At 45.4% G+C, this 26,610-nt stretch overlaps 1 protein-coding gene across 3 annotated transcripts in view; it reads right to left on the bottom strand.

The window, feature by feature from the left end:
* Positions 1-26,322, bottom strand: part of LOC147880795 (pyrophosphate--fructose 6-phosphate 1-phosphotransferase subunit beta-like) — a 75,491-nt gene extending 49,169 nt beyond the window's left edge. For all 3 annotated transcript variants that reach the window (XM_087370704.1, XM_087370705.1, XM_087370706.1), the window contains exons 1-4: positions 26,118-26,322; positions 25,551-25,781; positions 24,973-25,134; positions 22,536-22,657 (exon numbers count right to left, since the gene is read on the bottom strand). In XM_087370704.1, coding sequence (XP_087226830.1) covers positions 22,536-22,657; positions 24,973-25,134; positions 25,551-25,746 — 480 coding nt within the window. In that variant the 5' untranslated portion in view covers positions 25,747-25,781; positions 26,118-26,322. The remainder of the gene's footprint in view (positions 1-22,535; positions 22,658-24,972; positions 25,135-25,550; positions 25,782-26,117) is intronic.
* Positions 26,323-26,610: the final 288 nt, after the last annotated feature.

Genomic DNA, 26,610 nt, shown 5'->3' with positions numbered 1-26,610 from the left:
GTTCATCCTATCATCATCTTCAATGGCATGCTTCCAACTCTCGCTCAAAATTCTCACAGCAAAAAAGCACTTGCTTTTCACAAAAAGCATCTTCTTCTCCCAAAAAGCACCTGCTTTTCACAAAAAGCAACCGCTTTTTGTGCACACCCAGCCTTCTTTTCTCCAAAGCGGCGTTAAAAAACAGTAAAAGTAGGAGTGGATAGATCATGGGCACCGAGAGAGGGGGATTCCCTTCTTTCGTTTCACGGTTGGTAATGCCAGGAGATTTCAGCTGAATAGTAGGGGTTGGATTCCCTCCACAGCCCCCCATTGGGAAAGCTTCTTCATCACCGCAGATTTGCGTAGAAATTTCTGGAGGAGGCTCTGGAAATCCCTCAGAAATAGAAAGATCACTCTCTTCTTTTGGCTTTCTATTCATGGAGGAATTGCAGTGAACCTGTGGAGATCACGATTTGGGGCTGATCCCACTTGTCCTCGATGTCATTCTGCAGAGGAGTCAATGCGACATTGCCTTTGGGACTGCAGTCAGGCAAGGACTGTTTGGAAAGGGGTTGCTCGGATACTCAGCATCTTTCAAACTTCCCCTTTCTTCATGACTTGGGGCTCGGTCGCATGGTTATCTCTTACCGGGCCCCAGGTGTTTTATGAGGGTGAGCCTTCTTCTTGGGCACTCTAGGTCCGCCGGCAGGTGATAGAGCCCTGCTCTCTGCAATACTCCCTTCAGAGCTTCATGTTTCAGTGGATACCTCTTGGGAGATTTTGGCTAGCATTTCCTCTTGGCACATTTGGAGAGCCAGATGTACTGAGGCCTTGGATGGCACCCAGATACACCCATCACAGGTGTTCACGGGTATTTGGACTGACACGGTTCACACTATGATAGCCATATGGGCTAGCATGCAGGGCCCTTCACGGGCAGCCTCTTCTAGAAGGACTATATTTCTTCAAGTTTGGAGGGGTTCTCCCTTTTTCTCGGAGGTTTCTACCGGATTGAGATGGCACTATCAGCCTCAATCCTTTCTTTTTGGCTCTTGAGCTTTTCGTGCATTGCATGATGTATCCCGTATGGAGCTTGCTCTAACGGTTTTTCTTTAATACTTAATAGAAGTCTCTTTTTGCCCCAAAAAAAAAAAAAACAGTAAAAGCAGCAAAAAGTAATGAAAAGCAGCAATTGCTATTTCATTTTTCTCATCATGGACGCGGCCTCTCAGCCTTCACAAGTTCAAACAACTAAGCAAGATTGAAGGGGAGAAGGTCCTAGGATGAGGATTCCTATCGAGAACTATTGGCTGAACTGGCAAAAGCAAGAGAGAACCACTGCTTAGTGAAAGCTTGTTATTGGACAAAGTGCTTTCAGAGATGTTATGTTTCCTTGATTGTTTCAAGAGTGAAAAGCCAAGCATACAAGATTGCTAATACATATATATATGGTCCTAAGCATTCCTTGATGGGACAAGCTAGTTATTTCAAGTTATATTTCAGTTTTGGAGGATTTCAAGTAATTGTACACGATATAGTCTCTGTTATGGAGCCAAATTTCTCTGACCTCTGTGGTCAAGGCTATGGACTATTTGTTTGGTCTCATCAAACGTTTGTATACATAGTACCAAGACAAAAGAATCTCAAAGTTATTATATCCAGTTTATGGGTTTGAGCAGCTTATGCCAAAAAGGAGAAGTGTTAGAGACAACGTATATATCTTCTATGAATTGAAGAGTTAGATCCATGGTAGATTCAAGATAAACCCTTTTTGTTTTTTTTTCCATGAAAAAGACTTCTATTAAGTAAGAACAAAAACCCGCGAGAGCAAGCTCAAGGCGGAATACATCATGAAATCATGAGGATAAATAAAAAATCCCTCAGAGTGAGGTGGAAAGAAGCCAAGGCTGAGGCTGAAAGTGCCATCTCAACCCTGTAGTAGATTCAGAGAAGAAAGGAGAATCCTTGCATTCCCTGAAGAAAGAAGCCCTCCTAGCTGAGGCTGCACGGGAGTCCCCCTGCATACCCGTCCATACGGCCATCAGAGTGTGTACGATGTCTGTCCAGATACTAGCCAATGTGTGCGAGGGATGAACCTGAGTACCCTCCATAGCCTTTGTGCATCTGGCTCTCCAGATATGCCAGGCTGCTATGCTCGCTAGAATCTCCCAAGAAGTATCCACAGAGGCATGTACAGCTGTAAAAGAACGGTGTGGTACCACATCCAACGAACAGAACTCAACCCAATGACGTCGAACCGAAATGGCCCGAGAGAAGTCAACTCCCTCATAGAAAACCTGAGGTCCTGTAAGAGAAAGCCAAGCCACCGAGCCCCAAGTCATAAAAAGTGGGGAATGGGCAAAGTGACTGAAGATCCTGGCTATCCCCATCCAAATCAATCTTGCCTGTCTAAAACCATAAGCAATGCTGAATAGACTCCGAAGCAGAAAGGCAACAAGGGCAAGTAGGGTCGGCTCCGAATCTGGACCTCCAAAGGTTCACTGCAATCCCTCCATGGATAGAAAGCCAAAAGAAGATAGTGATCTTTCTATTCCTGTGGGATTTCCAGAGCCTCCTCTAGAAGTACCTCTGCTGATCCGCAGTAATACCAAAAGTCTCCCAATGAGGAACTCTGGAGGGTCTCCAACCTCTACTACTGAGCTGAAATCTCCTGGCATTACTGACTGTGTAACGAAAGAAGGGGATGCTCTTCTCTCGATGCCCCGCGTCAATCCACTCCCACTCTCCGGGGTCCCACTGTAAATACCTGATGGGAACTCCTCCATAGAGCCAGAGCCTCCAAGACCCGGTGGAGAGTAGCTGGGGGTCAGGGTCTAAGAACCACTCTGAATCTGATCCCTGCATCAAAAGACCTACAACCCTGATAGGCTGAAAAGCAGACTCAAGCAAGATGTCCTCTGTGGACCTGAGCAATCTGCCACCATCCTGGACACTAAAAACCAAAGCATCCTCCTATGCATCTCAGAAAGCTAAGACCTGAAGCGGGACCCCGCCTCTCGAGAAAGTACCTGCCCAAGTGGAGGAAGTGAGTGGCATATCATCTGTGTCTATCCAAGCCTCTGGAAGGGCTGCCTCAATCTGCAAGATCCTCCCTGCACTCCCTCTGAGATGTCCTGTCAACCTTGATTTGGTTTCCTCTGGAAGCCTACGGAAAGCTTTCCAAGATCCCAAAGAAGAAGCAGGTCCCCTCTCCCACCTGGCCCACTGCATGTAGAGTGAGGCACCCAGTGGCCTGCCAAGATCATCTAAAATACTGTCGTTCCACATGATGGGCTGCCTATCAATCTCTTCCCGGGAGGAAGGAGGAATCCTCCGAAGAGAGCTTCTGAAACTGGCCCAAGCTTTCAGAATGGCAACCATGAGAGGGTACGAAGGTGACCTGAGGTGTGCTGTGGTGAAGATCCATCTAACACTGCTCATCCAGTCTCCTCCTGAGGAAGGTGTGCACCTATGTATGCTGCTAATAAGAAAGTCCTTCCACGGTTCCTGTCCTGGCATAAGTCCTCGCACCACCATCTTGCAAAGTAAAGCTCTGCACTGTAAAACTGAAAATTGAAACTTTTCTGGAACTCAGGTAATATAACTTGAAAGTTGAAACTCAAATACTTGGTTAAGAATGGCCACATGGAATTCTGCCATAAAGGATTGGATACTTGATCATCTCATCCTCTATAAGAACATAACTGATGATCACGACTAGTTATCTTAACTCGGCTCCCTAATTGAAGATCATAAAATCAGGTGCATAAATATCAATTTGCCAATTTTGAGCATCCTATTCTCAAATAGGGTTTATCTCCCGTGTTGGAGAGCATCAGAAGGAAGCTTCTCTTTTGGAGCTCAGCCAAGCTGGATCTTGCCTCTAGAGTTGTGGTGGTTAACCAGGTCCTCTTGGCCACAGCCTGGTTTATATGTTCATGTTGGTGCCGTTCTAGGGAGGATGAGGGTCTCCCAAGCCACCCTGGCTAAGGCATCTGCTGTGCCATCAAGCCCACTCCAGAGAAAGTTCCTGATCGGTCTTATGAGCTGAATGATGCAGTCCCTAGAACGGCACCAACATGAACATATAAACCAGGCTATGGCCAAGAGGACCTGGTTAACCACCACAACTCTAGAGGCAAGATCCAGCTTGGCTGAGCTCCAAAAGAGAAGCTTCCTTCTGATGCTCTCCAACACGGGAGATAAACCCTATTTGAGAATAGGATGCTCAAAATTGGCAAATTGATATTTATGCACCTGATTTTATGATCTTCAATTAGGGAGTTGAGTTAAGATAACTAGTCATGATCATGAGTTATGTTCTTATAGAGGATGAGATGATCAAGTATCCGATCCTTTATGGCAGAATTCCATGTGGCCATTCTTAACCAAGTATTTGAGTTTCAACTTTCAAGTTATATTACCTGAGTTCCAGAAAAGTTTCAATTTTCAGTTTTGTTGTTTTTCTTGTGGAGCATGACATGCTCGAGTACCAGCTCTCTGAATAGCAGTATTGAATATGGTCATCATGGACCAAGTGAGGATTTTTATCATTCCATAGTTCCCTTATTGGGAATTGTGTATTGAATAACCAAAAGTTCTTATGAGGGCCCATGAAATATTCAAGAATCGGTTTTTCTTATGATGACACGATTCTATTTGGCCCAGTATTTTCTTTAGGATTCTATACACACACACACACATTTTTTTTTGTGAAATCTTATATTGATTATATTACATGAGTAGCAACCTTAAAACAAGGTGCTACAATTACATCAACTGAAAATTTCAGTATATGGCAAAAAGACCTCATAATCTATGCAGTGGGTCTACAAGCAATCAAAGAAAGATTGCTGCAGAGAACACCTGAAAAAGCCAAATAGAGAGAAAGTAGGATCACCAAAGACTTTACAATTCCTATATGTCCATAAAAGTCCACAGTAGCGAACCCAAACAAAGAAAAGATGAAACTCAAGTCTGAATCGATGAAACCCAAATAGCCAGAAGAACTTTTCAAACGAAACAGATGGGAATCTCACTTGCAGGCGCTGTCGAAGCAGATAAAAAAACTCACGAGACCACGGACAATGCCAAAACAAGTGAGGCAAAGTCTCCGAAGAAGCAGAACATTTGTGGCAAGTGCAGGAGCAATGTGTCGATGAGCCAATAGCTATCCAGATGAAAATACTCCCAAAAGAACTCGCCAAAAGAAAACTTGTCGCTGAAGCGGTACTTTATAGGCCCAAAGTTATTTAATCTTTTCCTCCACCATTTGGTTGGGTGATGCATTCGCCAAACAGAATCAATTCTCTCTGAAACCCAAGGTTGAGGCAAAAGGATTTTATACAATGCAAGCACAATAATCTGAGATAGCCTCAAAGGACAAGAAGAGGACCCTGGAGAAGTCAAAGTCCAATCTTTCAGCCGGTCCTGGAGTTCCAAAGGAGGAATCGGAACAAAAGGCGAAAGCATATAAGTAATTTGTTGCCACAAAAGACGATAATGAGAGCCCAATCCATATATAGTGGCTGTCAGAGAAAAGGGAGCACAGTACCAACATCATCAATAACATCAGTAACCGAGGTGATGCCTTTAAACGAGACAAAGTAGGAACGTCGAGTTTCCTGTAAAGCCAAGGGAGGCTGAAAGACTTTCAACCAGTGAATGCTTTCAGCTCTCAAAGAGTTCCCAAGCAAAGACTGCTGACCATTGCATTCCAGATGATAAAGAACATGCTTCCAGTCAAGAAGCAGGCGGGAGACAAAAGAGCAGCCACACAAAGTGCCATCAGTGCAGCCAAAAAGAAAATCCCAGTGATCAAGTTGCCAATGACCAAAGAGAGTTACTAAAACCTAGTTGTAAATGCACTAATACTCTCATTGTCAAATTGCCTAAAGCTTTCCCAACGGAAGGCCAAGTTCTCTTCATGCCTTGGTGGCATGAGAGTGGCTTTCAACTGTTCCACAAACTAAGCCAATTCAAGGATAGACTCTTTTCATGTTTGTAACAATGGCCACCGCATTAAAGCATCCTTTTGTAGATGCAATATAGCAAAAGCAAGCTTCTTTTGTCTGTCTTGATGCCATGTAGCAAGAGCAAGCTTCACTTGATTAGTCTTGTCTTCATGGGCAGCTTAAATCTTGCAATGGCCGATGCAATTAAGGATTTTATCAGCCTCTCTTTCTCCATCGTATTTAGGGAATTCAATTCTCTCTCATGGTTGAAAGTTGAAACTTGGTACTTTTGGAAGGACTACTCAGGTTTTCCTCCCCAAAATTGAGAACCCTCTTTGTTCCTAGCTTTGTCATTATGGACTACTTAATCATATCACTAAGCTGAGAAACCACCTTTTCAAGGAAGACCCTACTTCTCTTTTCTTTGCGTTCGGATTATAATCCATGTGCGAGGAATTTTGGGCTAAAGGTGTAAACTCATTACCTTGCTCTTGGGTGGACTCCTTTCCCTCATTTCCAAAAGAGAACTCTCCATCAAGAGGTTCTTGTTGGAAAGAAGAGGATAACTCTATTTATTTCATCTAATGGATCCTATTTAAGAGGTGATGATGGGGTGATGATGGTGTTATTTCCCTCTCTCTTTAAGGTAAGGGAGGAAAGGGGACAAGTTCATTATTATACATCCCTTCCCCTTCCATTCTTTATTTTTACTGTAAGGAAAATTGACTTATGGTAATTTCAACATAGGTTTATTTTACAGAAAAACTCAAGTGTTTTAGAGTTAGTGGGTACGCATCCGTCTCCCACTTGATTCATGTCAAAAAAACAAGCTGAAATAAGCCCTTTTCCCTTGTCTTCTGCTGTAACTGATGCACTAAGTTTGAGCTGCTTAGTTGAGTGAATTGGAGGTCTTGATGCCATTATATGGGGTATCTGAGGGGTGGCCCCCTTAAAATCCGGTTCCGATCTGCATTTTCATTATAGGAAGAACGGGAAAGAGAAAGGGGGGGGGGGTGCAGTGCTGAAGCATACATCAGAGAGAGTTGACACAAATAGAGGCAATGGCAACTGTATATATAGCAGGGGAATACACCATAAGAGGAGGAGAGAAATGCTCCTAAAAGGATGATGAACAATAGAGAGGCCAAGGCTATAAATAGCCTGCCACATAGGCCGACCCTAGGGTCAGTCAACCGACCAAGCTGGTCGGTTGACCCCTCCAGGTCGGTTGACCCGACTAGGATCATGGCCATAAATGGCCTGGCCAACCACACCTAGCATACAGCCCTCCCATCCATTCTCTATCCTATCCTGAACATACATAAGGGTGGGCACACCCACAAAATAGCCCTCATTCACGATAAGATGCACATACCCTCCCTTGCAACTCATAATGAGCATATAATTTGAAGAAACAAGTCAATGAAGATGTCACCATGGACCCTCTAGCACCGGCATACTAGACTCACCTCGATGAGAGCACCAAATAACCTGGATCCTCAAACCAAAATGCCACCTTGAACAAAGAAGGAATCTTCCTCAATTGTGATTTCCCAAGCCCGTCGCACTGAGTTCCTAGTGGGGCGTAATGATATGTGGCCTCCAGTGAACACATCACAAACAGAACTCCAGACTTCAAACACAGGAACACACCAGATCTGCACTCTATACACCACCAAACAGTGAGCCTTGAACTCATCTGGTCCATAGCTCCACACTGTTACCTTGCCTGCCAAAATTTCAACTAATTAGGACAGAAGCAGCCCACACACTCTCCCACAAGCCGTCTCTGGCTATGACCCGTGGGGGGACCCAGAACGATTGCTAGAATGCTGGGATAGTCTTGGCAATAACTGCGTTGGAACCACCAGAATGAGTGGAAGATGTATCTGACTCGACCTTGGATTTCTTCTTGGACCAACAATCCTTGGCCAGATGTCCTTCCTTATCGGGGGGGTGCTAAAGCATACATCAAAGAGAGCGAGAGAATTGACACAAATAGAGGCAGTGGCAATTGTATATATAGCAGGGGAATGCACCATAAGAGGAGGAGATAAATGCTTCTAAAATGATGATGAACAATCATAGTTGCCAGGAGTTTCTGAAACGGGAGGTTTCAAACGGGTTTCATACATTTGAAACGGGTTTCGAAAAATGAATGAAACAGGTTTCATTCGGAATGTGAAAATATGTGCATTTATACCTAGGGTATGCATCATGCCATATACAAAAATGTGCAAATAAAGATTGTAAGTGACTCCATAGTGCAGACATGATACAAAAAACATACATATCAAGTATGAGCACCATACATACTGAATCCTGATCATACAAAAAGCTAGAGGCATCAATGATCATACATACTAGAGTACTCAATGATCATCATCACACATACATGCTGAATGATCATACATACTGAATCCTGATCATACATACTGAATGCTGATCATAAAAAAACCTAGAGTCATCAATGATCTTCCCAAGACCTTCATGGACCATGAAGGTAAAAAGGTCAAACTACAAATGGAATCCAAAGATCTTGAATCCTCCTAGTACTGTCTATCAATAATTGGGGCTGTATGAAACGTGTAAACGTTTCATACGGGTTTCATACTTGTATGAAACGCATTTCATATGCAACTATGAACAATTAAGAGGGCAAAGCTATAAATAGCTTGCCACATAGGCCAACCCTAGGGTCAGTCAAACAACCAGGCTGGTAGGTTGACCCAACAGGGTCACGGCCATAAATGGTCAGGCCAACCAGCCCTAGCATACAGCCCCCCCATTCATTCTCTATCCTATCCTAAAAAAAAGGATGGACAAACCCACAAACTAGCCCTCAGTCACTATGAGATGCACATACCCTCCTTTGCAGCTCATGGTGAGCATACAATCTGAAAAAACAAGTCGATGAAGATGCAACCATGGACCCTCCAACACCGGCATACTGGATTCACCTCGGTGAGAGCACCAAATAACTTGGATCCTCGAACCAAAATGCCACCTCGAACAAAGAAGGAAACTTCCTCAATTGTGATTTTCCAAGCCCGTTGCACTGAGTTCCTAGTGGGGTATAATGATATGTGGCCTCCAGTGAACGCATCATAAACAGAACTCCGGACTTCGAACCCCGGAACACGCCAAATCCGTAGTCTCTACGCCGCCAAGCAGTGAACCTCGAACTCATCTGGTCCATAGCTCCACACTGTTACCTTGCCTGCCTGAATTTCAACTGATTAGGACCATAAGCAGCCCACACACCCTCCCACAAGCCCTCTCTGGGTGTGACCCGCGGGGCGACCCAAAACTAGTGCTAGAATGCTAGGGTAGTCTTGGCAATAATTGCCTTTGAACCACCAGAATGAGTGGAAGATGTATCTCACTCGACCTTGGATGTCTTCTTGGACCAACAATCCTTGGCCAGATGTCCTCGCTCACCACATTTGTAACACTTGCTCTGCTTCTTCTTGCGCATTGTCGCACGTGTTTCACCTCCACCTAATAGTAGCACCTAGAGTGAGCCTGAGCTTTTCCTAGGAGATAAGAACAAATTCCTCCTCTAGGAGAAGCAAGCACTCACGCCATCGAAGTCCAAATGACGTGTCATGACTTGGCATCTCAATGCTCAGGTAACTATGTCATAATCCGGAGGGAGCTTGGTTAGAATGATCGGCACGACTAACTCATAGGCAAAGCAGCACCCACAACTTGTAATTGATGATGGAGAATCTTGGCCTGCATCAGAAAAGGTTGCATAGAACTCCCACTGGGGAACTCGAGATTGTATAGTTGTCCCTTCAAGGTGACGGCACGCATCACTAAATCCTTGGCATAGAGATCCTCAAGAGTAGACCAAATCTCAAATGCACTCTCCAGTGTCTGTATAGCGAGAGAAACCTCCTTGGTGATTGCCACGCGGGCATGATTTCTTGTGCGTGCATGTTGGCCTGCATTTGGGCACAACCCTGGAAAAGCAAGGAGCAAGGTCCTTGGTTGCTTGGTGTGCTAGACCCCCCAGCATTTAATGCCTTGGGGGTAAAAATGATGGTTGGGTCCAAGAGGGGGAAAAAGGCCTTAAGGATCCAAGGTTGGTCCATTGGAATGGACCCCATAGAGGGGGCAAGGGGAAAATGAATTTCAAGTTGGTCATTGGAGTGACCACATAAAGGCTTGGGGGCAAACTAAAGCCCAAGGGAGAAATGGGAACGTGGGCTGCTACGTGGCATGCCCATGCCTATGATTTTGGCAAGGAGGGCCTTGGAAGGCTCCAAGGCAAAAAATTGGAAGCATGTTGCCTGGGCTGGAAGAGAAAGACTGCACACATGCGTGAGCTCTCACAAGTGGATTTTCTTACGGAAGAAAAAGGCGCAAGCTAGTTGAACTACACGGGAAATCGGAGGACCTTCGTACAAACTTCGTGGGGCAGAGAGTTGATGCAGGGTGCTGCACTGTACTGCCCGACTGACTGCGTGTACGGGAGCCATACACGACTGTACGAAAGCAGGGACATTTGGGTACTCGCCTGTGTACGGAGGTTTGCACGGGTAAGAATTGTAAAGAGGAATACGGCCTGCTGTGTACAGCCTGCAGAGTACAGACAGGTACAATAGCAGTGCACATGCCAGATCAGTACGGAACACCAGCTCACCGCCTTGTATGAATTGTGTGCTAAAGCAACATGAAGAGGATAGAGTTGTACGGTCAACTCTGGACAGCTTCATGCGTCCTTGGTTTGGGATGCTCACAAGCAAAGAATGGATAATAGTTCTTGCGCAAGAGTGGAGGCGATAGTCCTCCCTCTTGATGTGCATAAACTCATGTATGAGGTGAATTTATTGCCCGGGAATATGCTGGTCAAGTATGCTCTTACCCATTGCTTGGGTACTACAATAGATTAGTGGACACTTGTGGAGATCCGGGGAGTTGTGTGACCCCGCATGGGCTACTAGTAATAGCTCCCAAGCTTTTAAGCAGGTGTTTGCAATAAATTGGATGCCCATTGCCATTTAGGGTCAGAGCAGGGACTAGCAGGGCTAATGCTTGGGATACTGATGCCTACTAAAAGTGTGAATAGCATTGATTGCAAGTGAGATTGAATTCATGGTGTATCCTATTTGTTGGCTTTGGCAAGTAGCATGTTCTGTGGGGGAATATGTTTTTGGTTTCTCTAGGAGATATGTCATATGCAGGTAGTGGTTGCTAGGCAGATGGCAGATCGTTGGTACACCGGAATCCATGCATGAGATGGAAAGTAGCCCTGGAACCCCGAGAGGGATGGTACAGGCGTGATTTCCATAGTGTTTGCTATGTTGTGATGCCAGTTCTCTTATGGGAAACAAGTTGAGGATATTTGCTGCCCATATGGTGAGAGACTATAGGTAGTGGCAGTCCTGGACAATTGAGAAAGCTTATGTATGCTTTCTTTCTCTGCACTGATCAGATGGATTGCTAATTTGGGAACTGGTGACAGCTAAGGGAAACTGTGTGGCCAAGAGTGGTTACTAGTGACAGTTTCAGGCTGTGTGCAAGCTTCTTGGATTAGGGATGGAGACCTACTGCCAGGAGTGGTGAGAGCAGTGAACAGTAAAGGCTATGCTGGGTATGTGGATGCCTAATGAGATGTGGATGCCCCAGAGGCAAGAAAGAATGTATCCTTTATGTAGCCTGGAATTCAGAGCCTCTCACTTAATTAAAGAAATACCGAAAGGGGCGCCAAGGTTTGGGGCCAATCTGTGTGTCAGTCTTGGTGCAGGGCGCTCGAGCTCCCAATTTGCTGGTTATACTTTTGTTGAATTGTTGATGTACAGTGTTGACTGGTTACTTGTTAGTTTTACTGCCCTTTAATCTATTGAAGGCCAGTTTCAGTGAGGGTCTTGACCAAAGCTAAATGTGCCTTTGATTCCAAATCCTCCTAGTCCTTGAGTTCCTCTAGAAAGACGTCCTCCCGATCAGCATCCCAGTTGATTGAGCTCTTAGGACGCTCAGGCTATCGTTCATAGCCTTGTAGAAGCTGCCACAAGCCTTTGACCAAACCATGTTTTCATATTGAGCCTCCAGGCGCATAATTCAACCCATGACGTTGTTCCAAACCCTGTACACTTGTTGATCCCGGTAGAAACAATTAACAGCTCAACTTGATCTATACGATCTTGGACAAGACATAGGCGATGGTTTCAACCATGCACAATGAGATAAGGGGAAGTGGGTGGTGCATGGGCCAAAACCATACCCCGCACCACCTTGATGCCAACCCCGTTCCTATCCACGCCATGAACCTCTACCTCGACCCGTACGAGACAGCTGGTGAGAACCGCCTTGAAGACATGCTGTAGATAGCCTTCAAAAGCTGCGCCAAGTGCACTAGGACTGGTGGCCAGGCCATTTATGGCCTTGACCGTGGTTGGGCCACACCAACTTGGAGGTCAAGTCAACCGAATAGCCTGATCGGTTGATTGACCTTTGGGTCGGCCAGTTGGCTGGCCTTGGGTCAACCTATGTGGCAGGCTATTTATAGAGATCCCACTCTTGGGGCACTCCTCCTGATGTGTAGGCATTTATAGCAGCTTCCAAAGCTTGCTTTCCCCATGTATCTTCCGTACAACCTCATGTAGGCATTTTAGCTTATATTTTCTGTAATTCTTTGTTGCTTTTGAATGCAAAGAAATATTTTTCCCTTCCCTCTTACTTGCCTACATGTTGTGCTATCTGCTGTCCTCTATTTTCCTCTGTTTCCAGAATTTTTGATGTTATTTTCCCTTTACAGTGTCGTACGCTTGCTTGCAATCAGGTCTTGGGTTCCAGGGGGTCTTTAGAGAGAGGTATTGCTGAGTGGAATTCCCTGTGAGTATCTCTTGCTTGAAATCTTGATTTTTTTTATTTGTTCTAAGTCTTTCTTGTTTGCTGTGCAGGAGCAAGGCAGGTTTGGAGGCAGCTGAAGGGGCGTAGGGTAGATGGTGGCTAGGGGGGTAGCCATTTGGCCTACGTTGAGGTAGGCGAGGGCTAGGAGAGCCCTCTGTCTGTCTTTTTGGGGTCATATATACCCGTGAGGAGGCTGGAAAAGAGCGCAGGGGTTGTCAGCAGCCCCACGGTGTCTATTTGGGGTCACACAGCCCTGTGAGGGATTGGAAGGGAGCATAAGGGCTGACAGCAGCCCCGCGGTTGAGGCAGCAGCCCACGGGGGCATTGGCAACCTGATGCAACTCACGTGGAGGGCTTCAATGGCCAGAGAGAGAGAGAGAAAGAAAGAAAGAAAGATGTATTAACGTCTGTGGGAGGCCTTGCGAGCCTATGAGACAAATGCAAAGCCAAAAGGTACCTCATACAAGCCACTAAGGGCTGAAGCAAAGGGCTCACTAAGGCCCTTGCTGAAAGCTAAAGTGCTAAGCTAGTGAACAAAGTAGTAGAAGTAGCAAAATATCAAGAAAGTGTCATGCGACCCGGAAAGGGCCACGCACGATCGAGGTCCGGTCCATCTCATCCCTCCTCAGAGATGACTGCCAGAGACGAGGAGTCACCATTGATGTAGCCCTACGAATACATAGATCAAGGAGACCTCGCCCTCTACCGCATCGAGATACAGCTCAACAGACATAGATACAAGAGCTTCTTACATCTCATCAGAGAGCCACTAGGCTACCTGGATATATAGAACCTGGGCATGTACTAGGAGAGTTAGCTGGTGGTGAAGCTTTGACCTCGGGATGCATGAGAAAATGAAAGCCAGCAAGAGCAGAAGTCAATTCTGTACCTTTGCCTTGGAAGGAGAGGAAGGGGTAGGTGGGTATGCATGAGGGGCTACCACGTGGCCCCCTCATTACAGCTCTAACCCACCCAAACCAATGAAACATTGGTTTTCCCCTCACATTAAAATCCTAACCCTCTAAACCAATGAAACATTGGTTTCTCTTTTAGACCCCTCAACCCCTAGCATTTGGACCTAGTAGGTGCACTGAAAATTGGACAAGGAACTTCTAGGAAGTGGGTGCTTCCTCTAGGCCAATCCCCTCGGCCAAAGTGACCACGGAAGTAGCCACGGGGTTAGCTACACATGAAATTAACGTCCCTGTGACATACCCCCCTCTTAAGATAGCAAACAAACTCGTTTGCTGCTACAAAATACAATAAATAAACAACAATTAAAGAGGCATAAATAGCCCATAACAGGTAATACACGACTTGTGATATACAACCAGCAATGATGATATGGTCTATGAGAGCGCGCGATTCCATCCATACATCAATGCATCACCTATGTGCAATGACTAGTACACTCATCATAGAGGTTCCACGGCAAAAATACTACTACCTTAGTTGAGCCCTACAGTGTCACCAAGCAACCTCTTGATATCCTGTGAGCTGTCTGTATCATGAGGGAGCAGAGGTGCTACCCCCCTCTCGAGCATCAGGCAATGCTCCAAACCTCTGCTCTACTGAGCTTGAATCAGTCTCTTCCGCAGTGGGCTCAAGCTGGAATGCTTCCAGATAGAGCTGCAATACCCTAGGTGAATCTGCCAGTTCACCTTCCTCCATCCACTTGACATTCAATGCTGAGTAGTTCTGAAACTTAACCAGATACCTTCTCGAAACTCTACCTCTGACTTTCCTTTCACGACGTGCCAGAATCTTTTCCGGAACCAAAATCTCATCCAATTCCTCCACTTCAGGCTGTTTCTCATCAAGCATGTCTTCTAGTACATCTCCCTAAAAAGGCTTCAACAAACTCACATGAAAGGTGGGAATTGTCCATCGATGTTGTAGCTTCAGCCTATGAGCTACAGACTTGGAAACGTCCATAGTACAACATTTTCAGTTTCGTGTACACCTTATCTTTGCCTTTCATCCGCCTAAGTCTTGCTTTCTGAAAACGCAGCAACATCCAATCATCCTCTTTAAAGCCAGTTCACGTTGGTGCTTATCTACTGCTCTTTTATGCTTCTCTTAGCTTTTTTGGAGGGCTGTTTTTACCTTCTAATAGGCTGCATCTAAGCTTTCCACAAATCTGTCCGCTTCGAAGGTCTTCTCTTTGGTGTGCAAGATGGGAGGTACCTTTCTTCCGCCTTCCACAATTTCGAAGGGTGTGGAAGAATGCGCTGTATTGTTGTAGGCGAACTCAACCAGCGGCAAAAATTGCTCCCATTTTGTTTGCTGGTTTGAAACGTAGCATTTAAGAAGATCGAGGGCAGTAGAGTTTGCATCTTCTGACTATCCATCTGACTGTGGGTGGAAAGAAGATGAAAAATTCAGCATAGTGCCCATGTTCTCAAACAAACGTCTCTAGAAAAGGCTGGTCATATGGGGATCTCGATCACTGACAATAGATTGAGGCATCCCATGGTGCTTGAAAATATGAGACATAAATAATATCGCCATCTGATCTGCTGTAATTGTCTTCCGCATTGAAATAAAGAGGGCGTGCTTGCTGAATCTGCAAATTATGGTCCAAATTCCATCATGTCCTGATGGTGTACGAGGCAGATCGAAGATGAAGTCCATGGCAATGCTTTGCCAGCGTTTATCCTGAATAGGCAATTGCTGTAGCAATCCAGCTGGCTTTTGCCTCTCAACTTTTACCTTCTGACAAGTGATGCATGCCTCAACATCCTTCCTCCAAGTCGGCCAGTAGAAGTGCTTCAGTGCCTCGATGTCCTACATATGGTGGGGCATGACTCTCCATCAAAACCTTTGGCCTCGATTGCTTTGTGACAAAAAGTCTGCCATGCATCATCAGAAATCCATCCTTAAGCATGTAGTGCTCATGTCGATTGTCCTCAACCAGCTGATCATAAATCCTTGCAAAATCATCATTGGCATACTAATCCTTCATGGCATCAAGTTCACTATGGCATGCAATGGTTACAGCTGAAACTTGCAGCTTCTTTGATACTGCATCAGGATTGGACTTTCTGGAAAGTGCACCTGCAACGACATTCTTCTTGCTAAGCACATGCACAATCTGAAAATGAAACATCGAAAGGAAGTTTGCCCACCGCATGTGCTTTTTCGACAGCTTTCTCTGAGTGAGAAAGTACCTCAAGGATTGGTGATCCGTCTGAACATAAAAATCAGCACCTAGGAGGTAATGCTTCCAAGTAGAAAGAGCATGTATGACAGCTGCCATCTCTTTCTCATATATCCCAAACTCATCTCAGCATTGGCGAGCACTCTGCTCTTATACGCAACCACTCTACAGTCTTGCATAAGTACTTCTCCTATGCTATTCCCATAGGTGTCACACTAGAGAGCAAAGGGCTTGCGTGAGTCTGGCAAGATTATGACGGATCGGAGCATAGCTTCTCCTTAAGCTCTTCGAAAGCTGCAATTTCCTTAGTCCCTCAAGCTCTTCGAAAGCTGCAATTTCCTTAGTCCCCCATCTGAAAGACACTCCTTTCTTCTGTAGGGCATGGAGAGGTGATGCTATTTCAGTAAAATAACGGATAAACCACCTGTAGTACGAGCATAAGCCAAGAAAGCTCCGTATTTCATGGATGTTCGTCAACGGTGGCCAATTCCGTATGGCCTCCACTTTGGCAAGATCATCCTAACTTCTTCCTTAGATCTTATGCGGCCCAAAAAGTGGATTTCGTGCATGAAAATTTCACTCTTCTTGGCATTAACCAGCAACTTATGCTTCCTGAGCTCTGCAAAAACAATTGCCAAGTGCTCTTTGTGCTTACCCTGGTTCTTAGAGAACACTATAATGTCATCAAAGAATGTCCCGACAAAAGCTCTGTGCTCTCGGAAGATTATGTCCATCATCCGATTGAAGGTGGTAGGTGCATTTGTCAACCCAAATGGCATCACGAGAAATTCATACAAGCCAAATGTGGTCCTAAAAGCTGTCTTGTGCACATCCTCAGGTCGTATCCTGATCTGATAGTAGCTGCTCTTCAAATCTATGCAGCTGAACATTGCAGATCCCTCTAACCTATCCAAGAATTAATCAATCATGTGTATCAAGAATCAATTCTTAATGGTTATCTTATTCAGAGCCCTATAATCTATGCACATCCTCCAGGAGCCATCCTTCTTTTGCAAAGCAAGACCGGGGAACAATAGGGCGAGAAGCTCGGCTGAATTAGCCCCTTCTCCAGGAGATCCTTTACTTGATTCATTATCTCCTCCTGCTGGGCTGCACTAACCCTATAAGGAGGTTTGTTTGGCAGGCTGCTACCTGGAATTACATCTATGGCATGGTCCTCGGGGCGTTTTGGGGGTAATTCCTGTGGTAGGGAGTCAGAAAAACATTCGCAAAACTGAAAAAGGAAATCTGTCCTCTCTTTATCCAGCTTAGAGAATTTAGATTTTTCTTCTACTTGTTGTTTTACAGTTGCAAAACCGAGTACACAGAAAGATGCTTATCCATTACATTGAAATGGAAGCCGATACACCTGGAATGGATTCTCCCTTCAATTTCGCATCCAAAACATGAGTCTTCCCTCGGCGAGTCAAAGTTAGAGTTATGTTTCTCGCATCCAAAAGTGCTCCCTTCCTGTGGTGCCAAGGTATTCCCGGCAAAACATCACACCCATTCAGCGGCATAATGTAGAACTCCTCAGTGTCCACGTAGCTCTAAATGTGCATGCGGAGCTTCCCAATGATCGGTGTAACTGAATCACTGTGCCCCAGGCAAGACATATCTGTGTCACATAGTGGCCCCATCTCCTCTGCCCTTATGCCCAATTTTCCAGCCAGCTCTGGCGATATAAAATTGGCTCTTGCACCTAGATCAAAGAAGAAAAGAGCGGTCTCATCATGGATTTTACCCCACGCTCTGCACAACTCTGTGGCATTCACATCCTGTATAGCTCCAATGACATCTGGCATAAGACCAGCCGTAGGTTGGGCTTCTTACCCTACTGGTCATCCATCTTTTCTCCCTTCTCACTCTGATCCGATGAGGGAAACTTTCTCTTCCTGGGTCGGCATTCATGTGCTCATGGCCCTCTTCCTTGCATATGAAACATTTATTGGTATCATAAAGGGCCTTCTTCTCTTCCTCTGACACTTCTTTCGAGGCGATCCTCGCCTCTGTCCTACAACAAATCTAGACTTGACGGGCTGTTCAAATCTCATGAAATGTTTATGGCCTCCCTGCTTTCTTCCCCTAAACTTTTGTGCTTCCTGGTGGCTGCCCTTGAAGCCCGAAGTCTTCCCTTGCAAGAGGGCATAAGCTGTCGTGGCATTTTCTATCACTTGGGACATATTGGAGACTTTGGTTTTGGTGTAGTAGTCCTATATTTTCTTTGGCAGCCCACAACAATGTTTCTCGATCTGATCAGACAGCTCCACACGCCTATAAGAACTCACGGGCAGCAAGGCTTCCCAAAACTTTTTATTGTACTCTTCAAGGTTCTTACAGTTCGCGGCATCCAACTTATTGTGAAGAACCAGCCTTCTCACGAAATGCAAATGTGTGCAATGCATGCAAAATTTGAATGCCAATTGGCCCTATGGGAGTACTTGTTTCTATTCCGACCTACATGCAAGGTGGGAGAGAGATGGTGGATGAATGCAAAGTGAATGAAGAATGCTACGTGAGATTCCCAATGAAAGGGTGATACCCTTTCATTAATGTCCCTTGAGATCACTCAAGTTCCGTCTTCCCATTTACACCTACCCTTAGCCTATGACCCATGCATCTACCATTCAATGCACCTTAATGCACCCTTCCCTTCCTAGGTCGGTCTTATCTTAATGGGCAGAATATAGCTCAAAATGGCGAATCCAATTGAGGATTTTATCCGCCTCTCTTGCTCCATCATACTTTGGGAATTCTATTCTCTCGAGGTTGGAATTTGGCTCTCTTCGAGGGGATACCTAAATCTTCATCGCCAAAATTCAGCACTCTCTTAGTCCCAAATTTTGTCATAATGGACTGTTCAATCATATGGCTAAGCTAAGAAACCAGCTTATCAACAGGAGACTCCTCTCTCCCTCTTGCACTTGGATTATAATCCTTGTGTACGGGATTTTCAGTTAAAGCTGTAAACTCAACGCCTTGCTCTTGGATGGACGAGTTTCTCCCTTCATTTCTAAAGGAAAACTCCCTATCAAGAGATTCTTGAAGGAGAGATGAAGGTAATTCTATACGTGGGTTATCATACTCAATATGTGTGTAACTCTCATCTACATTATCCTCTTAAGGAGGGAGTGATGGTGTTCTCTCCCTATCTCCTTCTGGTAGTGGAGGAAAAAGGACAAGTTTATTATTAAATATCCCTTCTCCTTCCATTCTTTCATTTTAGTAATACAAGAGAGAAAATGACTTGATGTAATTTCAGAAAAGGAGTTTATTTTACAGCAAAAGTCAAGTGTTTTAGAGTTAGTGGTACTTATCCGACTCCTGCTTCGCTTGTGTCGAAAAACTACTTCAAATGACCTCTTCTTCCTTCTCTTTTAGCCTTTCTTCCTTGTTTTTATGCTGTAAAATGGTACACCCCGTTTTGGCTACTTGTTTTGAGTGGATTGGAGCTCTAGATACCGTTATAGGGGGTACTTGGTGGGTGTATCACCCCCTTAAAATCTTGTTCCAATCCAACTTTCTCTTGGGGAGAAGGGGGGGTCTCTTTTTCTCACGGTGTAAAGGTTCTAAGGATCTATTCACACAGGGGGTCTCTTTTCGTCACGTTTTAAGGGTTTTAAGGGTTTATTCACACAGGGGGGGCGGAGGGGGATCACCCCGTTAGGGCATCCTGTTCCCCGTCCAAAGACCCAAAATCAGAGAAAGCCCTTGTCTCAGGGGCTCCAAATATCAGGGTTTGCAAGGGTGAGAAATATCTTCCACCGAAACTCACACCTTCGTTGGCAGTTGCCAGCCTCCCATTGAGAACCTCCAAGACTCAGCCTTTGTATACGAACTTCTACCGGTCTGATTCTTTGAATCTCAGTTTGTGCACGGGGCCAACCAAGACACTGTTGCGCGCACGAATCTGCAGATCTCCGTGCGGGTATGTCCTGCGCCTCTCCGCCCGCCCGCCCGCCTCTCCACACATGCGGCCTTTCTGCTGCACTCTTTTCCTGTGTCTTCCGTGCAGCCTTCCCCTATGCATCACCTCCTTGTGCAGCTCTCTTCCACGCAATCTTCTAGCGCTTGCTGTCCGAGCCTCCGTCCCACACGCTCTTCTTCTATCTTGGTCGTGGATTGTCACAGCTCTGATACCAAATGTGAAGAACCAGCCTTCTCGAGAAATGCAAATGCGTGCAATGTATACGGAATTTGAATGCCAATTGGCCTTCCAATGGGGAAGAGCGCCCTCGTGAGAGTACTTGTTCGACCTCCATGCAAGGTGGGAGAGAGATGGCGGATAAATGCAAAGTGAATGAAGAATGCTACATGAGATTCCCAATGAAAGGGTGATACCCTTTCATTCATGTCCCTTGAGATCACTCAAGTTCCATCTTCCCATTTACACCTACCCTTAGCCTATGACCCATGCATCTACCATTCAATGCACCTTAATGCACCCTTCTCTTCCTAATGCCCCTAGGACCTAGACACGTGTGCACATTTTTATTAATAGAATAAGTGTCACATGTCAAAATTTGATGCCGTCTGAAGCAACGGCTCCAACTCGACTAGTCCTATCTACTCAGATGATCCACCGCCATAACAAATCAGTCAGTGTCCATCATAAATACAAATACATGTTACACCATTGGCGTATAATATCCTGTGAGTCCTCAATGGCATGCTCAGGAGAAACAGGATGTTCCCCACTCTCCTACTACTCATCACCCCCACTAATGCTATGCACCTCCTCAAAACTCTCTGTTGCCCTGTCTTCCTCTTGCTCTGAGGTAATCAATGACCGCTCACGATGTGACATGCTTGCTGTGTCTGTGGTTGTAACTAGGATGCAACGGGGGCTTTTTTCACCCAACACTACCAGGGCTCACCTCTATAGGAAGATGGTGACTATCCTAGCAATGTAACCACTAAAACGGGCCTTCAGTAAACTAAAGGGCAGTAAACCGTAACTATATTAGCATTCACACCTTTTACAGCCGCAAAGGGTCCGTACAATCCTCACGAGATATCTTGGGAGTCATGCTCAGCCTGTACAGCCAGCAATTACTGCTTCCATATAGCCGTACGGAGGCCTTGGGGGCAACCTTAGAGACAAAGGTGGTAAAGCTTTGACCTCGGGATGCATGAGAAAATGAAAGCCCGTAAGAGCAGACGTCAAATCTGTACCTTTGCCTTGGAAGGAGAGGAAGGGGTAGGTGGGTATGCATGAGGGACTGCCACGTGGCCCCCTCATTAAAGCTCTAACCCACCCAAACCAATGAAACATTGGTTTGCCCCTCACATTAAAAACCTAACCCTCTATTATTGGTTTCTCTTGGGCCTAACATTTAGACCCCTCAACCCCTAGCATTTGGGCCTAGTAGATGCACTAAAAATTGGACTAGGGACTTCTAGGAAGTGAGTGCTTCCTCTAGGCCAATCCCCTCGGCCAAAGTGACCACGAAAGTAGCCACGAGGTTAGCTACACATGAGATTCACGTCCCTGTGATAATCTCAATCCCTGTTGCTCTCAGGTCTGTCGCATCAGTATATCTCTCTGTCGTCGCATCTCAATCAGATAGAGCCAAACATAGACCTAATCGAGAAAATAGATCAATTGTGTTAGTGGACCAAAGCCATGCCCCTCCTGGAAGAGGCAGTGATTTCGTCCTCGGATCTCATAATAGACTGTAGAAAGTGCTCCTTTGTCTCGATCTCCTCCATCTGGCATAATGTGCAAGTCCTCTGCTCTCTGGGTATGCCCGCAGCTCTCCTTGCCTCAATCTTCAGCTGGGTCCCTAAGCCGAATTTGTGCATCAACCCGTTGGTGAATCTATCGTGTCTCTCGCTCTCGACCCTTGGCTCCGCTATCTCCCTAGGGTATGCTGGTCCGTGCTATCTACATGAATGAAAGTCGATAGGCATCTCTGATCTAAGCAAGACGGTAAACTAGAGAGGGATCCGAAACCATCCCTAAAGAGACAATGGTCACGACCTCGGATCTTATAGTACATCGGGGCATCTGAAAGCGAAGTGCTCCCGCAACTCAATCTCCTATTGATCACAGAAAGTACAGATGTGACCCTCTCTAGATATGCCCTCAAACCACCCACTCTCAATGCGTGGTCGATGAAACGAGACACACAACTGCCTGATCAATATCCTCATGGAATGGGGGAGGTGGATCCACGTATTATCTTGGTGGGTCAATGAAGCCCTCCTCTGAAATCTGCAAGCAGTGGTCCCGGTAGAGAAGTTGAGCTTCAAATGGAGCTCACTGGGTGCCAACCAAGTCCTGAAAGTGTGTAGCTGGTTAAGAAGCCACGAAGATAGCCAATAGTAGACTGAGAATGGAAATCATCCCCAAAAAAAAAGAGAAAGGCAAAAAGTCAGGAAAATCCAGTCGCTAGCACAGATTATCTGCACCAATCTTCAGGGTATGCTGACAGTTAAAACAAAATTTTATAGTTCTAGCCTTAAGTTTCCCAAACACTATAAGTGCCATTCTCATCATGAAATCCTCTTTCAAGGGCAAACAAAAAAGGGAAAAGATGAATTCGGTGATAAGAACCAAAGCAGCACTTTTATTTCACCTGGTTTCTATAAGGGTAAAGAAATTCATCAGTGATTTCAACAAATTTGCACTTCATAATTCCAGCAGGACCACCTTTGAATCCAAGCAAAACACTGCCCTTGACACGATCCTGTAAGTAATCTGCAAATAAATCCAACCACAAAGTTTAAAATTGATGTAACAAGTAACAAACTTACCATCGCTTGCATGAACAATCTCAAATAACAAGGTTCACATGGACACCAGTGAAAGTACAACAGTGTTCAAAACCAAACATGAAAATTACGCTTCAAAATCAGAATTAGTCAGCAAGGAAAGCAGTAATATTCATTTGATTCTTATCCACTGCAATGTAACATTATTGAGTATATTGATGGATTAAGGAACATGCACAAATTTATAAGCAAACTCACCACCATCCAGTGTCTCAAGAAGGATCTCCTTCGGGAGAGTCTCAGCCCACGGGCAGCACAAGCCGACAGGGGGGGCCGGGGGGGGGGGGGGGGGGGGGGGCTGCTCGCCAGCCTCCCTTAGGAGATGAGTGTCCAAAACGGGGGGGTCAGCCCCTTCCTACAAAGGGCGAGCTGCAGCGAGGGGGCACAAGAGGCCGCAGAGAAGAGGACGGGGGTGGGAGGAAGGGAACCACAGCTGAAGGAGGGACCGGAGAGGAGGAACGAAGGAGGAGAGAGGGGGGGCCACAGGGGGGGGGGGAGCGAGGAGGAGCAGCAAGCTCAGGAGAGAAGCTACTGGATGAAGTACTTTTGAAATTAATTGAATTGCTGTTATAGAGCAAGGTATTTATTCCTTAACTACCCTCTTGTGTGCTGCCGTGGCAATCTACATCAGCTACTGGTGTTGTTTCCAAGCATATGACCAGATAAGCCTGCAGTCCTTGCATTCCTTATCATACTACCCACTGTATACAATCTAGACTAAAGGTAGTCAAGTAACTGCATGGTCCCAACTCTGAGGACAAAAGTCAGCAGTCCGAGTCATCAAATGTGGTGATAAGAATATTGTAGGGCATTGCAAGGAGGTGCAATAGGCAATGGCAAGGTGTAAAAGCCAAACAATATGACTATCAGATCAGCCAAGCATGGCATTAATAGTGAAATCTCTAATGGAGGAGATCACCCATAATGTAGTCTACTACATTGCATCCCTTGCCTTTCTCCTCAGGAGACGGGCAACATCTGTTCCTTTGGCCACAGTAGCATATTTGATATAGATGAGGAGAGGTTGCTTGCAGCACCAGACCATAAAAGTAAATGCCTATACTGCACGATATTTGAGTCCTAGTCTTAGTAAAAATCGTCAGAAAGTAAGATCTACCATTACAGGTATGACCTCCGGTTCTCAGAAATCAAATGAGGGTGTCTAACAAACCCCTGTCCTGGAGGCTGGTATTGAAATTCCTTTACAGTAGAATGCCCCATGCATGCAAAGGAGAAATTCAACAGCAAAAATATATACAAGGAAGGAAGCCATTGACTTAGTGGGTGGAAAATAGCAGACAAATCACATGAAACCAGAAAGATTCCTCGTTGTCTAATATACTGAGTTTCACTGAGATATCAACAATCTTAAGTTCTGCTAAAGTCTGGACTCCAAACATTCCAGAAAACATCTCTTTGTGCATTGTGATAACATCTATTTTCGCAATAAATTCTGCCAATTTGTCTCATATATCATTACAGTGGACACTACAATCAGAAAAAGAGCTGCCCCCAACTAACTTCATGAACCATGTACCCCTATTTGGGATGGGTATGACTTAGAGATAGACAGCTCAATGCTCATTTTCCTTGCTGTATACAATTGCTTCAGACATTCATTTTTGTGATTCATCTATTTCCCAATTCAGCATTGCGCTCATCTCGAGGGGGGCCTGCCTTGCCAAGATAACTAGGTAGGGCGGACCAGAAATCATAGTGTTGCCAAGATAACCAATGCCACCTTAGGCAGACAATAGGAGCAGAACATTCTCCAATTTAAAAATACTAGTGAAACGTTACAGAGCAAGCCTGCAGATATTCAAGGAGTACCGTTCTGCCCTCCTCACCAAGATCAGCAACATACATTGTCCCAATCAATCATGCCACAGGGTACATATAAGTCTCCGCTTGGATGTTTAATGCAACAGCACAGCTTAATACACCTCCGACTAGGAACTCATTCACACAGAAAAAAGGTTCACACATAAAAACAGCATTGCACTGTAGGAAGACACGAGTCTCCTTGCCATGAAGGCACAGCTTGAGCAGACTGATACATCACAAGAGCTGAGGCACAAGTTACACTCCAGAGAATCAGAGTGGCACAGGCTAGTGGCATATTAATAAGCTCTTTTAGATTTAGCACTCATAGGTAGAAAAATTAGTTCCGATAATACACTCTTGAGCCGTTTATCAACAAACGTTGTGGTATAATGGATGCTACATGAGGAACAGACTTACCAAAAATGCCAGCAATCACATTGTGTCCTCCAGGAGCTTGCCCACCAGAGAGCACCACGCCTATTTTCAACTTTACATCTGTCTGCAACGTTGCAGAAGCACTCGGAGCAAGTTGTGCTGATGGCTGACCGTAAAGATTGGGAAAAAGCTTTGCTATCTCCCCTGCAAGCATCCCGTCAAACATAATCAATGCAATGCAAAGGATAAGTAAACAGAGACTCTGAAATTTTTTCTTGGCGTAGGGAAAAACCCAGAAGATCCCAGTAATTGCTTTAATTCAATTGCCTCCAAAAAAAGGCATACATCATTCCGGAAGGAGGAAAACTGACCTGCTTCATTCCTAAACATCGGCACGTTTACATAAGCTTCTTTTACCACAATGTAGGCACGGTGAATAAAACATACATCGTATTTCCCAGAATACGAAGATTATTTCTGGCTTGCGAAACGTAAACCGTCATATCTACTGTTTGGACGCATCGAATACGCTCTTTCTTTGAAGAAAATTTGGGACACTGCTAATACAGTCTAGGAAAATGCCCTCACAGAAACCGCCACAGCTAAGGCAGAGACTGTACCAGGATTTCCAGACGCTGTAGATGGCGGCCCGTGTACAACCTTAAAAGGGCCTTGCAAGACGGATGGTAACGGTGGCTTATGATCCAATCGGCTGGCCTGAACAACGCTGTAAGCTGAAAAATCTTTGCCAGTGGGTAGCTTTGGAGCATCAGGGGTTCCGTTCGCAACAGTCCCGTTTGTGACGACGCCAGTCATGTTTAAGGCTTTGAAATAGGCAAGACGAGAAAACTCTGTAGGACAGAAACGAACCATGAGCGTGAAAACGTCAAGTGTGGGACAATTTACCATTAGCTGCGCTTATAATCCAGCCATGTTCTAAAAAAATGCATGATGGCAGGTTTCGCATGTGGCTTTTAATCCATTAACCTCTCCTTTGATGAAGTGTACAAGGCAGTAGGAGCTTGGAAAAAGGAAAGGCCAAAGCTGGCAAGCTTTCACAACAGGCGATTCAACTCCGGGTGGCGGTTTGCCAAAATGATTCGATCCCTTCTCTCAACTCTCCCTGGTTGTTACTCCTAAGCAACGCTCTATCTGAGAAACTCCATTCTTGAAGAAAAGTTACGTACCACGTTTCCCAAGCGAAATTTTTTGCCGGTAGCATGCACTGTAGTCTGATTAACCAAGCGATACAGGAATGCAAGATGAGGATGAAAGAAATAGGAGGCGATGGATGTGAGAGGAGGCGGAGGCGATCGATCTGAGAGCAGCGACGGAGATGAAGAGGAGGAGGAGGAGGAGGAGGAGGGGGACCCTCGTGAACAGGGCAGACAGGTCGCGAACTTCACGAGGGTGCCACTTTGCATTTGTTATGTATTTATACCCGTCCACGTCAGCCGGGCTCGATCCTTCCATGTCAGCACAAAAGCATCTTCCCAACAGATTCCCCGTGGTTATCTTGAATGCTTGCCATTGCTTTCCTTGCTCGCCTGGTATGTTACCCGTTGTTCGTCGTCACCTGCCCCTAGAATCCACCCATTTAGTGCATTTTTCATGTTCGTTGGTCGCTCGCAGCTCGAAATCAATCTTTCACTCGTTCAACCTTCACATCTTGCTTGGCCA

This window comes from Dipteris shenzhenensis, chromosome 32, assembly GCF_047967505.1.
Source record: "Dipteris shenzhenensis isolate YYH24624 ecotype China chromosome 32, Dip_SZ_1.0, whole genome shotgun sequence".
Classification (NCBI taxonomy): Eukaryota; Viridiplantae; Streptophyta; class Polypodiopsida; order Gleicheniales; family Dipteridaceae; genus Dipteris; species Dipteris shenzhenensis.
Note: the sequence above shows the minus strand (reverse complement) of the source record. Positions and strands in the feature narration are given on the sequence as shown.